Below are 14137 nucleotides of genomic sequence, written 5' to 3' on the forward strand. Positions count from 1 at the left end.
AAGACTCTAAGAGATGATGTAAGCCAAATCCTTTGCAAATTGCACAATATTGAGACTGGCACTTCTTCATCAACTGGTACTTCTGCTGCCACACATTCTCATGCAGGTAACACAACACTTCTCAGTTATACTCCCACCCCTTGGATCATTGATTCAGGGGCCTCTTACGACATGACAGGTAGGTCATCACTTTTCAGCTCTTTTTTTAAATCTACCACTAAAAATTATGTTGTCATAGCTAAAGGGACTTCCACACCTATTCTAGGCTCCAAAAGTGTTTCTCCTACACCTTTTCTTACTTTGTCATCCGTACTTCATGTTGCTAACTTTCCTTTTAACTTACTATCTGTTAGTCAATCAACTAAAGCACAAAATTGCTTTGTGACTTTTACTCCTACTTATTGTGTTTTCCAGGACCTTCACATGAGGAAGACGATTTGTGGAGGGTGTGAAAGGAATGGACTCTACTATCTGGACTATGCTACCCCTATTGCGGCTCTCTCTGATGATGGTGTAGATGCTCTCGAATGGCACTGTCGTTTAGGCCATCTATCTTTACCTAGATTAAAAAATGTTATTTCCATCTTTTAAATTAGTGTCTAAAATAAATTGTGAAGCGTGTGAGTTAGGGAAGCATCATCGTGCCACCTATCCTCCACGCTCTATCCCTCGTAGTGAGTCCTTATTGTCTTTTGTTCATTTCGATATTTGGGGTCCTTGTAGAATTAGTAATATGCATGGTTTTCGATATTTTGTCACTTTTATAAACGATTTCTCCCGTCTTACATGGTTGTATCTTTTAAAGGATTGGATAGAGTTCTTAACTACATTTAATAGTTTTATTCATGAAATTCGGACTCAATTTTCTCTTCCTATTAAAATTTTTTGGTCTAATCAACAACAACAACAACAACAACAATAAGCCTTGTCCCAACTAAATGGGGTCAGCTACATGGATTCTTGCCCTCCAATCAATTCTGTTCGAGGCCATGCTAGATACAAGGCCTAAGCTATACATATCCTTTCTCACCACTTCTCCTAAGGTTATCTTAGGTCTACCCCTAGTTCTTCTAGTTCCTTCAATATGGATTATATCACTTCTCCGAACAGGAGCATTTATAGGTCTCCGTTGAATGTGTCCGTGCCACCTCAAACGACTTTCTCTAAGCTTATCACTTATGGGAGCAACTCCCAGACCAACTCTAATATGATCGTTTCTTATCTTATCCATCCTAGTTTTGCCACTCATCCATCTTAGCATCCTCATTTCTGCTACACTGAGTTTATCTATATGATTCTTTTTAACAGCCAAACACTCTGCACCGTACATCATAGCTGGTCGAACAACGGTCCTATAAAATTTTCCTTTAAGCTTTAATGGAATACGCCGATCACATAAGACCCCGGATGCACCTCTCCACTTCATCCACCCTATTTTAATTCTTTGGGAAACCTCATCCTCTAAATCACCTCTTTTACTTATGATTGAACCTAGGTACCTAAAACAATCACTCTGTAGAATCTCTTTATCGTCAAGTATCACCACTTCATCATCTGCCCGATCATGACTAAAGTTACAAACTAGATATTCTGTCTTCGATCTACTAAGTTTAAAGCCTTTTGATTCCAAAGCTACTCTCCATGATTCTAATTTGGTATTAATTCCCACTTGAGTTTCATCAACCAACACAATATCATCCGCAAAAAGCATACACCAGGGGACCTCATCTTGAATGTCTTTGGTTAATTCATCCATTACCAGTGTAAATAGATATGGGCTTAAAGTTGACCCTTGATGTAGCCCAACTGTTATCGGGAATTCATTACTTTGTCCCCCACTTTGTTCTAACACTAGTCACCGAACCATCATACATATCCTTAACTATATCTACATATTTACTTACAACACTTCTTTTCTCTAGTACTTGCCAAATTAACGCTCTAGGGACTCTATCATAAGCTTTTTCTAGGTCAATAAATACCATATGAAGGTCTTTCCTACATTCTCTATACCTTTTCATACAACAAATTAAGTAAATAGCCTCCGTTGTAGATCTTCCCGGCATAAACCCAAATTGGTTCTCCGTAATCGTAGTTACGTGTCTCAAACGGGTTTCAATTATTCTCTCCCATAATTTCATCGTATGGCTCATCAATTTAATGCCTCTATAGTTATTACAACTTTGAATATCTCCTTTATTTTTGTAAATTGGAACCACAACACTTCTCCTCCAATCATCCGGCATTTTCCCCGTGCTCATAATCTTATTAAACAACTTAGTCAACCAAACTAGTCCATGGGTTCCTAAGCTCTTCCATACTTCAATTGGGATTTCATCAGGACCTTGTGTCTTGCCGAGTTTCATCCTTCTTAAAGCTTCTTTTACTTCGGACATCGAAATTCTACGTATATAAGTTCGGACATTGGTGCCTTGGTGAAAAGTATAATCGTCCGAAACATCAGTGCTTGAAGAATGCTCATTTAGTAAACTCGAAAAATAGGTTTCCCATCTTTTCTTAATATCCTCCTCACAAACTAATACTTTACCATCTCCATTTTTAATACATCTAACATGGTCAAGATCTCTACTCTTCCTATCCCTCATCTTAGCTATCTTATAAATAGATTTTTCCCCTTCCTTTGTGCCCAACTTATTGTATAACTCTTCATACTTCCTTTCCCTTGCTTTTCCCGCAATTTTCTTAGCTTCATTTCTATCTAACCTATACCTTTGAAGATCCTCAACATCCTTAGTTCTTTGCCATGTCTTAAAACTAGCTTTTTTATTCCTAATGGCAGCTTGAACCTCACTATCCCACCACCACGTCTCTCTATAAGAATGGATCCTTCCTTTTGATTCACCTAGAACATCTTTAGCCACCTTCTTAATACACATAGCCATCTCATTCCACATTGCATTGGTATCCCCTTTAAAATCCCATTTTCCTTGTTTGACTACTTCATTAACGAAGGATTTAGAGTACTCTCCTTTCAAATTCCACCATCTTATTCTGGGATAGTTTACCTTGGACCTTTTATGTGTTCTTGGGACTAAGCACATATCCAAGACCACAAGTCTATGTTGTGCAGTTAAGCTTTCCCCCGGTATCACCTTGCAATCCTTGCACAACAATCTATCCGTCCTTCTAGTTAGGAAGAAATCTATTTGGCTTCTATGTTGTCCACTTTTGAAAGTAATTAAATGTTCATCTCTCTTTTTGAAGTAAGTATTTATAATAGATAGATCAAAAGCAGTAGCAAAATCCAAAATTGAAATCCCCTCCTCATTCCTTTCTCCAAAACCATATCCTCCATGAACACTCTCATATCCTCTTTGATCTTTTCCAATATGTCCATTTAAATCACCTCCTATGATAATCTTTTCTCCTTGACGAATTCCTTGCATTAATCCACCCATATTTTCCCAAAATTCTAGCTTTAGACTTTCATCTAGTCCTACTTGAGGTGCATATGCACTAATTATATTTACGAACTCTTTCTCCATTACAAGCTTGATAGCAATAATCCTATCACCCACTCTTTTAACATCCACCACATCATTTTTTAAATCTTTATCCACTATTATACCCACTCCATTTTTATTTGTTTTATCCCCAGTATACCAAAGTTTAAAGTCATCCAACTCTTTGGCTTTTTTACCCCTCCATCTAGTCTCTTGAATGCAAGCTACGTTGATCCTTCTTCTCCTCATAACATCTATCAATTCTAAGCTCTTACCAGTTAGAGATCCTATGTTCCAAGATGCCAATCTAATCCTATGCTTATGGACTAGCTTCTTTACCCGCACTCGTCCACGGCGCGGGAACCCTTGCCTACTTATCACCGCATCCGGGCGCCGATGCGACGCGTCGCTTATGGGGACGCCCTAGCTAACCCTTGCCCACTTATCACTACACCCGGGCCATAGTGTAGCGCATCGCTTCTTTTGTCGGGGAACGCCCTAGCATAGCTTTTATCATATAAGGTCGAATCCATGAAAAAAGGTTTGGCTAGATTTTTTCCGGTGCCGGCTGCCGACCTGACGCACCAACCCTCCTCCTTTACCCGGGCTTGGGACCGGCAGCAAAGCACTGGCGGAGTTAAAAAAAAAAAAATTTTTTGCCTAATAATACTTTAAAATATATGCAACATAATATATCTCACCCATGTGATTCTCTTGGAATGATTCATCAAACTAGTTATTCATTCACTCCCCCAACAAAATGGAGTGGCTGAACGCAAAAATCGTCACCTCTTGGAGGTTACATGCGCTATTTTGATTCAGATGAATGTTCCCAAGAGTTACTTGTGTGATGCGGTTTTGACTGTTGGTCATTGAATTTACCAAATGCCTATGACTTTGCTTTCTGAAAAATCTCATTTTTTCAATTGTTTTTCCCAGTAGAGAACCGTTTTTTAGTTCCACCCAAAAATTTTGGTTGTGTGTTTTGTTCACATACCACATCCTTTGGATAAACTTTCCCTCATTCTGATAAGTGTATTTTTCTTGGGTACTCACAAACTCAAAAAGGTTTTCACTGTTATGATCTAGTTCTTCGCAAATAATTTACAAGTGCGGATGTGACCTTTTATGAAGACACTCCTTATTATCCTAGTCAATCTGTATCTGTTGAAAACTGTGTTTTGAATGATACTCCTCCTATTCCCTCTTTAGTTCCTTCCACTAGCAATGTTCCTCTACAGATTTATCACCGGAGACATAAGTTGGCAGAACATACTGGGATAGTAGAGTTCCTCCTAACAATATTAGCAACACTCCTTTAGTGCAACCTGAAGCTCGCCCTACGGATGTTCCTTCTTCATCCTCTCCACCGGCGGATTCTTCTGGTGGAGATCCCACTTCGCCTTCAGATGACTTACCAATTGCTTTGAGGAAAGGTACTCGTACTTGTACTTTACACTCTAATATTGTTTATCCTATTTCCAATTTTGTCTCAATCTCTCATCTCCCTTCTAGATTTCGTTGCCTTGCTTTGTCTATGTCTACCATTCATAATTCAACCCATTATACCAAAGCTCTTAAAATTCCTGGATGGAAAGCCGCCATGGATGTGGAAATGGATGCTTTACATTCTCGTCATACATGGTCTTTAGTAGACTTACCTCCTGGGAAAGATGTGGTGTGCTATCAGTGGGTGTATACTGTTAAGTACCATTCTGATGGTACAGTTAAAAGGCTTAAGGCTTGCTTGGTGGCTAAGGCCTATACACAAACATATGGTGTGGATTATTTTGAGACTTTTTCTCCAGTGGCGAGACTTAATTCTGTCCAAGTTTTGATATCTTTGGCTGTGAATTATGATTGGCCTCTTTTTCAACTTGACATAAAAAATGCATTCTTATATGGTGATCTTCATGAAGAAGTTTACATGGAGCAACCTCCAGGGTATGTTGCTCAAGGGAAGAACAATGTTCGTGTTTGCAGGCTTCATAAAGCGATTTATGGACTCAAACAATCTCCCTGGGCTTGGTTTGAGAAATTTAGCAAGACTGTGGAGTCTTTTGATTTTGTACAGTGTTATTCTAATAACTATATGTTTGTTAGACGGCAGGGTGATTATGTTATCATTATGCCAGTTTATGTTGATGATATTGTCCTTTCAGGCAATGATGTTGATGCAATCCATACATTTAAGGCACAGTTACAGAAATCTTTCCAAACCAAAGATTTAGGTCATCCACAATATTTCTTGGGGATTGAAGTGATCCGCAGTAAACAGGGAGTAAGTTTGTCACAAAAAAAGTATGTGTTAGATCTTTTGATGAGACAGGCATGCTTGCTTCTAAACCTAGCGACATTCCCATGGATCTTCAGTTGAAGTTAGGACGTGATGATGGTGACTTGTTACAGGAGTCTTATTGGAAAACTTATTTATATTACTGTTACTCGTCCTAATATTTCTTATTATGTTGGTGTGTTGAGTCAGTTTATGCAGTCTCCTAGGAAGGCCCATTGGGAAGCAGCAATGAGAGTACTTCGGTACCTTAAGAGTGCGCCCGAAAAAGGGCTCATCTATCAACCAAATCGGAGTATGGACTTGATTGCCTTTTCTGATGCAGATTGGGCTAGATCCGTCATTGATCGTCGGTCAACTACAGGTTATTGTACTTTTTTTGGTGGAAAGCTTGTGACTTGGAAGAGTAAGAAACAGTCCACCATTGCCCAGTCTAGTGCTGAATCTGAGTATAGGGCTATGGCCCACACCGCTACTGAATTGATGTGGCTTCATTCATTGTTAGAGGAAATGGGATTTCCAAGTTCTACACCTTTGAAAATGATTTGTGATAATTAGGCAGCCACTTACATTGCTAGTAATCCAGTGTTCCATGAGAGGACGAAGCATATAGAGGTAGACTGTCACTTTGTGCGTGTTGTAGTCAAGAAGAAGCTTATATGACTCCTTTTGTGAGCTCTACTGACCAACTAGCTGATTTGTTCACCAAAGCTCTATTTAGACCAAGTTTTTAAGTCTGGGCATGGGAGATTTGTATGAACCAACTTAAGGGGGAGTGTTGAAGTATACGCACTTAGGGCTATTTTACTATTCACGGTACTATTCACGTGAACAGTAAAATCTGTTTTTTATTGTTTACGTGAACAATATTGTGCTATTGATGTTATTCTACTTTCTATTTCTAATGTAGGAGTCTTGCTACATAAGTTTTGGGAGTTTTTCAAAAGCATAGTTTATATTTTGGTGGTAGTTTCTATTTTTAGAACTTTCTATTTTAGGAGCTAGGAAGTTAATAAAGTTGTAATTTTTTGTTTCCTTTTTCTAGAAGACAATTACTTGTCTCTCAAGTTGTATTAGATTCATTAAAAGCTATAAATAAAAGGGCTCTGTGACTCTAGACTCTTTAGCTAGAATCACAAGCCTCTTCTACTGGTTCTTCATCTCTCTTCTCTTCTTCTTCTTCTCTCTTTTCTCTGTTTGTTCAACTGTTGTTTTGATTATTTAAAGCTTGTTTTCTAAGATATCTTTTATTTATCCATTTTCAATTTCCACTTCCTTTTTTTTGGTTTGACGGTTTGACCTATGCTTTCCTTTCACTGTTTCGTTTGGATTCATCTAGCCAACCTGGTCACTCAAGTTGGAATAAGGCTAAGTTTTTTTGTTGTTGTGCCCTTGCACCTTAAGCTCACAATACTTATTGGATTTTATAAGGCTTTTGGCAAGTGAATTCTGTTGGAACTTGCTGGACTTTTGCTTAATGTTGGAGATTTTATGGATAGGAACCAAAAGACTTCATATTCTAGACTGACTCACCAAGAATGAGCTTGTTTTTCTCCATGTCTTTAGAGCTTGTTAAATTTTAAGACAATCACTCTAAAGAGAAAAGTAACAGGTCAATATCTGTGTGGCTTTTAACAGCTTAAAATATACAAGGACCTAGAGAGAATGATATTCTATTATGATAATGAGGATATAGGATATTTGATCCCAAGGAAATGCACTAAAATCAACCAGGTCTGTTTCTTTTGAGTAATAATAATTCTAATATTAGGTGAATTAAAATTATTATCACAAAAAATGTGTTACTTTTCCAAAAGTAACAAAACATCTATTCTACCACATGGACAGAGTACATGTCCATTCCAACAATTGCGTAGAGAAGTATGGTAAAGATTAGCCATTGTCATATTTCAGAGTCCAATTCAATCAAAGACCACCTCTTGTAGTGGCACACATATGTATTGTTAGAAAACAAGCTTTAAATAATCACAATAGCAGTTGAACTTGAACAGAGAAAAGAGAGAAGAAGAAGAAGAGAAGAGAGATGAAGAACCACTAGAAAAGGCTTGTGATTCTTAGCTAAAGAGTCTAGAATCACAGAGCCCTTTTATTTATAGCTTCTACTGAATCTAATACAACTTGAGAGACAAGTAATTGTCCTCTAGAAAAAGGAAACAAAAAATTACAGCTTTAGTAACTTCCTAACTCCTAAAATAGAAAGTTCGGAAAATAGAAACTACCACCAAAATAAAAACTATGCTTTCTAAAAACTCCCAAAACTTATGTAGTAAGACTCCCACATTAGAAATAGAAAATATAATAAAAACAATAGCATAATATTGTTCACGTGAACAGTAACGTGAACAGTAAAAATCCCAAATTTACATATACTTCAACACTCCCCCTCAAGCTGGAGCATACAAATCTCCCATGCCTAGCTTGCAACAGATAGACTGAAAACTTGGTCTGAACAGAGCTTTGGTGAACAAATCAGCTAGTTGGTCAGTAGAGCTCACAAAAGGAGTTGCTATAAGCTTCTTCTTGACTGCATCACGCACAAAGTGATAATCTACCTCCATATGCTTCGTTCTCTCATGGAACACTGGATTACTAGCAATGTAAGTGGCTGCCTGATTATCACAAAACATTTTCATAGGGGCAGAAACTGGAAATCCTATTTCCTCTAACAATGAACAAAGCCACATCAATTCAACAGCGGTGTGGGCCATAGCCTTATACTCAGCTTCAGCACTAGATCGAGCAATGGTGGACTATTTCTTACTCCTCCAAGTCACAAGATTTCCACCAAGAAAGTACAATAACCTGTGGTTGACCGGCGATCAAAGACGGATCCAGCCCAATCTGCATCAGAAAAGGCAACCAAGTCCATACTCCAATTTGGTTGATAGATAAGCCCTTTTCCGGGCGCACTCTTGAGGTACCGAAGCACTCTCATCGCTGCGTCCCAATGGGCCTTCCTAGGAGACTGCATAAACTAACTTAACACACCAACAAAATAAGAAATATCAGGACAAGTAACAATAAGATAAATAAGTTTCCCATTAAGACTCCTATAACAAGTCACCATCATCACATCCTAACTTCAATTGAGGATCCATGGGAATGTCGCTAGGTTTAGAAGCAAGCATGCCAATCTCAGTCAAAAGATCTAACACATACTTTCTTTGTGACAAACTTACTCCTTGTTTACTGCGGATCACTTCAATCCCCAAGAAATATTGTAGATCACCTAAATCTTTGGTTGGGAAAGATATTTGTAAGTGTGCATTAACTGTATGGATTGCATCAACATCATTGCCTGAAAGGACAATATCATCAACATAAACTGCCATAATGACAACAAAATCACCCTGCCGTCTAACAAACATAGAGTGATCAGAATAACACTGTACAAAACCAAAAGACTCCACAGTCTTGCTAAATTTCTCAAACCAAGCCCGTGGAGACTGTTTGAGTCCATAAATCGTTTTATGAAAGCCTTCAAACACGAACATTGTCCTCCCCCTGAGCAACATACCCTGGAGGTTGCTCCATGTAAACTTCTTCATGAAGATCACCATATAAGAATGCATTTTTTATGTCAAGCTAAAAAAGAGGCCAATCATAATTCACAACCAAACATATCAAGACACGGACAGAATTGAGTCTTGCCACAGGAGAAAAAGTCTCAAAATAATCTACACCATATGTTTGTGTATAGCCCTTAGCCACCAAGCGAGCCTTGAGCCTTTCAACCGTACCATCAGAATGGTACTTAATAGTATACACCCACCGGCAGCGGACCACATCTTTCCCAAGAGGTAAGTTGACTAAAGACCATGTATGACGAGAATGTAAAGCATCCATTTCCACATCCATAGCGGCTTTCCAGCTAGGAATTTTAAGAGCTTCGGTATGATGGGTTGGAATATGAACGGTAGACATAGACAAAGCAAGGCAATGAAAGCTAGGAGGAAGATGAGAGGTAGAAACAAAATTGAAAACAAGATAAACAATGTTAGAGTGTAAACTGCAAGTACGAGTACCTTTCCTTAAACCAATTGGTAAGTCATCTGAAGGCGGAGTGGGATCTCCACTAGAAGAATCCGCCGGTGGAGAGGATGAAGAAGGAACATCCGTAGGGCCAGCTTCAGGCTCCACTAAAGGAGAGCCGCTAATATTGTTAGGAGGAACCCTACTATCCACAATATGTTCTGCCGACTTATGCCTTCGCTAATAAACCTGGAGAGGAACATTGCTAGTGGAAGGAACTAAAGAAGGAATAGGAGGAGTATCATCCAAAACACAGTTTTCAACAGACACAGATTGACTAGGATAATAAGGAGTGTCTTCAAAAAAGGTCACATCTGCACTTGTAAATTGTTTGCGAAGAACTAGATCATAATAGCGAAAACCTTTTTGAGTACATGATTACCCATGAAAAATACACTTAACTGAACGAGGGAAAGTTTATCCAAAGGATGTGGTATGTGAACAAAACACACACAACCAAAAATTTTGGGTGGAACTGAAAACGGTTCTCTATTGGGAAAAACAATTGAAAAAGGAGATTTTTTAAAAAGCAAAGGTCATAGGCATGCGGTTAATTAAATGACCAGCAGTCAAAACCGCATCACACCAGTAACTTTTTGGAACATTCATCTGAATCAAAATAACACATGCAACCTCCAAGAGGTGACGATTTTTGCATTCAGCCACTCCATTTTGTTAGGGAGCGAATGAACAACTGGCTTGATGAATCATTCTAAGAGAATCACACAAGTTAGATATATCATGTTGCACATATTCTAAAGCATTATCAGACTAAAAAATTTTAATGGGAAGAGAAAATTGAGTCTGAATTTCATGAATAAAACTTTTAAATGTAGTTAAGAACTCTATCCGATCCTTTAAAAGAAACAACCATGTAAGACGGGAGAAATCGTCCTCAAAAGTAACAAAATATCGAAAACCATGCATATTACTAATTCTTCAAGGGCCCCAAATATCGGAATGAACAAAAGAAAATAAGGACTCACTACAAGAGATAAAGCGTGGAGGATAGGTGGCATGATGATGCTTCCCTAACTCACACGCTTCACAATTTAATCTAGACACTAATTTAAAATAAGGAAATAAAATTTTTAATCTAGGTAAAGACAGATGGCTTAAACGAAAGTGCCACTGGAGAGCATATAAACAATCATCAGAAAGAGCCACAATAGGGGTAGCATAGTCCAGATAGTAGAGTCCGTTCCTTTCACAACCTCCAACAATCATCTTCCTCGTGTGAAGGTCCTGGAAAACACAATAAGTGGGAGTAAAAGTCACAGAGTAGTTTAGTGCTTTAGTTAATTGACTAACAGATAATAAGTTAAAAGGAAAGTTAGCAACATGAAGTACGGATGACAAAGTAAGAGAAGGTGTAGGAGAAACACTTCCAGAGCCTAAAATAGGTGTGGAAGTCCCATTAGCTATGACAACATAATTTGTAGTGTTAGATTTAGAAAAAGAGCTAAAAAGTGATGACTTACCAGTCATGTGGGAAGATGCCCCTGAATCGATGATCCAAGGGGTGGGAGTAGAAGTGAGAAGTGTTGTGTTACCTGCATGAGAAAGTGTGGCAGCAGAAGTACTAGTGGATGTGGAAGCGCCAGTTTCAATATTTTGCAATCGGCGAAGGATTTGGCTTACATTATCTCTTAGTGTCTTTGACAAGTCCCCTAAAGAAGATCTAGAACCACTAGACGAAGATCCCCATAAAAAAGGCAGGGCAGGTGCTGGCCCCTCGGTTTCCATGTTTGGCCCAACAGTCCTGTTTTGCAATGAGTACAAAGTCGAGATGTCTTATCAAACAATTGAACACCACGACCTCCAGAAGACCTACTAACTCCCCTTGAACCACGACCACGTCCCCTTCCACGAGAGGTAGTGAAGGCTGAATTTTCTCCTTTAGAACTTTTTTCTGGAGAACTCCTTTCAGGCAAGGCAATACGTTGAAGTCTAGAATATGCTTCACTAAGGTTAGGGAAGGTTAGGGACATGCTCATCAGCAAGAAGATGTCCTTTGATAGATTTCAGTTCAGGGTTCAATCCTATAAGAAACTTGGACACAAAAAATTCATTCCATTGGGCCTTAAGCTTCTCTATATTTGTGGTGAGGGTTGAAAGACATTCAACTCCTCCATCATGCCTTTAAATGAGTTGTAATAATCTTGCAGAGACTTGTCAGCTTGCTAAAATTGAAATAGCTTTTCATAAATACTAAAAATCCTAGTCATATTTTTAGCTTGGGAATAGGTCTCTTGCAAGTCATCCCATATTCCCTTTGCAATCTTATGGAACATAACATTCGCTGCAATATCAGGTTCCATACTATTCCACATCCAAATTTTGATGATTGCATCATCTTGGATCCAACTAAAATAGGATTTGTCAGTCTCAGCAGGAGGTTCATCCTCAATGAACTTAAGCTTACCTTTTGCAAGTATGTACACCCGAACCGCTTGTGACCACAACAAGTAATTAGAACTACCTTCAAGCTTGATAGATGTAATTTGAACGTTTACATGATCTCCTTGAGATCCTTTTGATTCAGCCATACTCATGATTGAGTCATGTGTAAGTGAAGACATTAAACTGAGGTAGATATCACTCAAATCAGTTTTCCAAAACTTGAAGTAGAATGAGCACACAAAAAAAATCTGCAACCTTAGGACTGAATAGGAGAAAAAAAGGTTTGCAGCAAAAAAGAGGTAACAAAGGTATACAAGTTCTGGAACGTGTAAGAGTAAGGTAATAGGTAGAGAAGATCAGTTCACATAAATATCTGATCTAACAGTCCATAATATACAGCATTAGGTGGCTACACACTAAGGAAACATGAAAAAAAAAGAACTTCAAAAGAGAATATTGAGAACAACACTATTTTTGATTCAAAAAAGCCCTGATGCCATGTTAGAAAACAAGCTTTAAATAATCAAAATAGTAGTTGAACTTGAACAAAGAAAAGAGAGAAGAGAGATGAAGAACCAGTAGAAAAGGCCTGTGATTCTTAGCTAAAGAGTCTAGAATCACAGAGCCCTTTTATTTATAGCTTCTAATGAATCTAATACAACTTGAGAGACAAGTAATTGTCCTCTAGAAAAAGGAAGCAAAAAATTACAGCTTTAGTAACTTCCTAACTCCTAAAATAGAAAGTTCTGAAAATAGAAACTACCACCAAAATAGAAACTATGCTTTCTAAAAACTCCCAAAACTTATGTGGCAAGACTCCCACATTAGAAATAGAAAATATAATAAAAACAATAGCATAATACTGTTCACGTGAACAGTAACGTGAACAGTAAAAGCTGTTTTTACTGTTCACGTGAACGATAAAAATCCCAAATTTACGTATACTTCAACATGTATCTCAATGCATGTGTAGCAGTACTTAGTGTACTCTCCCAACTCTGGACGGGAGTAGGTTCTAGATTTAGAAAATGTAAAATATATGCTCAGATTTGTCTTGACATAAAAAGCTATACCACATTATCCTAGTGTGACAATAAATAATAATATTAGGTAACTATACATTCTTACCCGTTTGATCTCAGAGATCATAAAAAATCGGGACAGATTAATCATTACCATGTTTACAATTATTATTTAATTGAAGAAGCCCAAATATATATACCTTCAGGAAATCAATGATACGAAATGGATTTGTCCTTAATTCTTCAAAAGGAGGTACAACCAATGGGACTCCAGTAAGGATAGCACTAAGAAATTCCTGCAAGTGATCGATAAAGCTGACTGATGTCTTGAACAGAAATATTTCCTCCCGATCCAAGGGAAACGTTTCCTTCATCCACAGAAAACGATTCAAAAGACCTGCCATGCATGGATAATTAATAAAGTGCAGAAGAAAATTAAAAAAGAGAACTCAAGTATGCGAATGCCAATTGCATCAAGAACGTTATACTTAAACTTTATTAAAGAAATGGTAATGAGTTATACAACAACAACAATAAGCCTTGTCCCAACTAAATGGGGTAGGCTACATGGATCTTTGCCTTCCAATCAGTTATGTTTGAGGCCATGCTAGATACAAGGCCTAAGCTATGCATATCCTTTCTCACCACTTCTCTTAAGGTTATCTTAGGTCTACCCCTAGCTCTTCTAGTCCCTTCAATCTGGATTCTATCACTTCTCTGTACAAGGGCATTTATAGGTCTCCATTGAATGTGGTCGTGCCACCTCAAACGATTTTCTCGAAGCTTATCACTTATGGGAACAACTCCCAAACCAACTCTAATATGATCATTCAATATCTTATCCTTCCTAGTTTTGCCACTCATCCATCTTAACATCCTCATTTTTGCTACACTGAGTTTAT

The 14137-nt window shown here is 38.1% G+C and overlaps 1 protein-coding gene across 3 annotated transcripts in view; it reads right to left on the reverse strand.

Moving 5' to 3' along the window:
- The window catches only part of LOC148999431 (AMP-dependent synthetase and ligase family protein), an 84530-nt gene that overhangs the window by 20750 nt on the left and 49643 nt on the right, over window positions 1–14137 (reverse strand). For all 3 annotated transcript variants that reach the window (XM_089141146.1, XM_089141144.1, XM_089141145.1), the window contains exon 3: window positions 13436–13632. In XM_089141146.1, coding sequence (XP_088997272.1) covers window positions 13436–13632 — 197 coding nt within the window. The remainder of the gene's footprint in view (window positions 1–13435; window positions 13633–14137) is intronic.

Source organism: Hakea prostrata, unplaced genomic scaffold (genome assembly GCF_041222555.1).
Source record: "Hakea prostrata isolate BN-2017 unplaced genomic scaffold, UWA_Hpros_2 contig_7, whole genome shotgun sequence".
Classification (NCBI taxonomy): Eukaryota; Viridiplantae; Streptophyta; class Magnoliopsida; order Proteales; family Proteaceae; genus Hakea; species Hakea prostrata.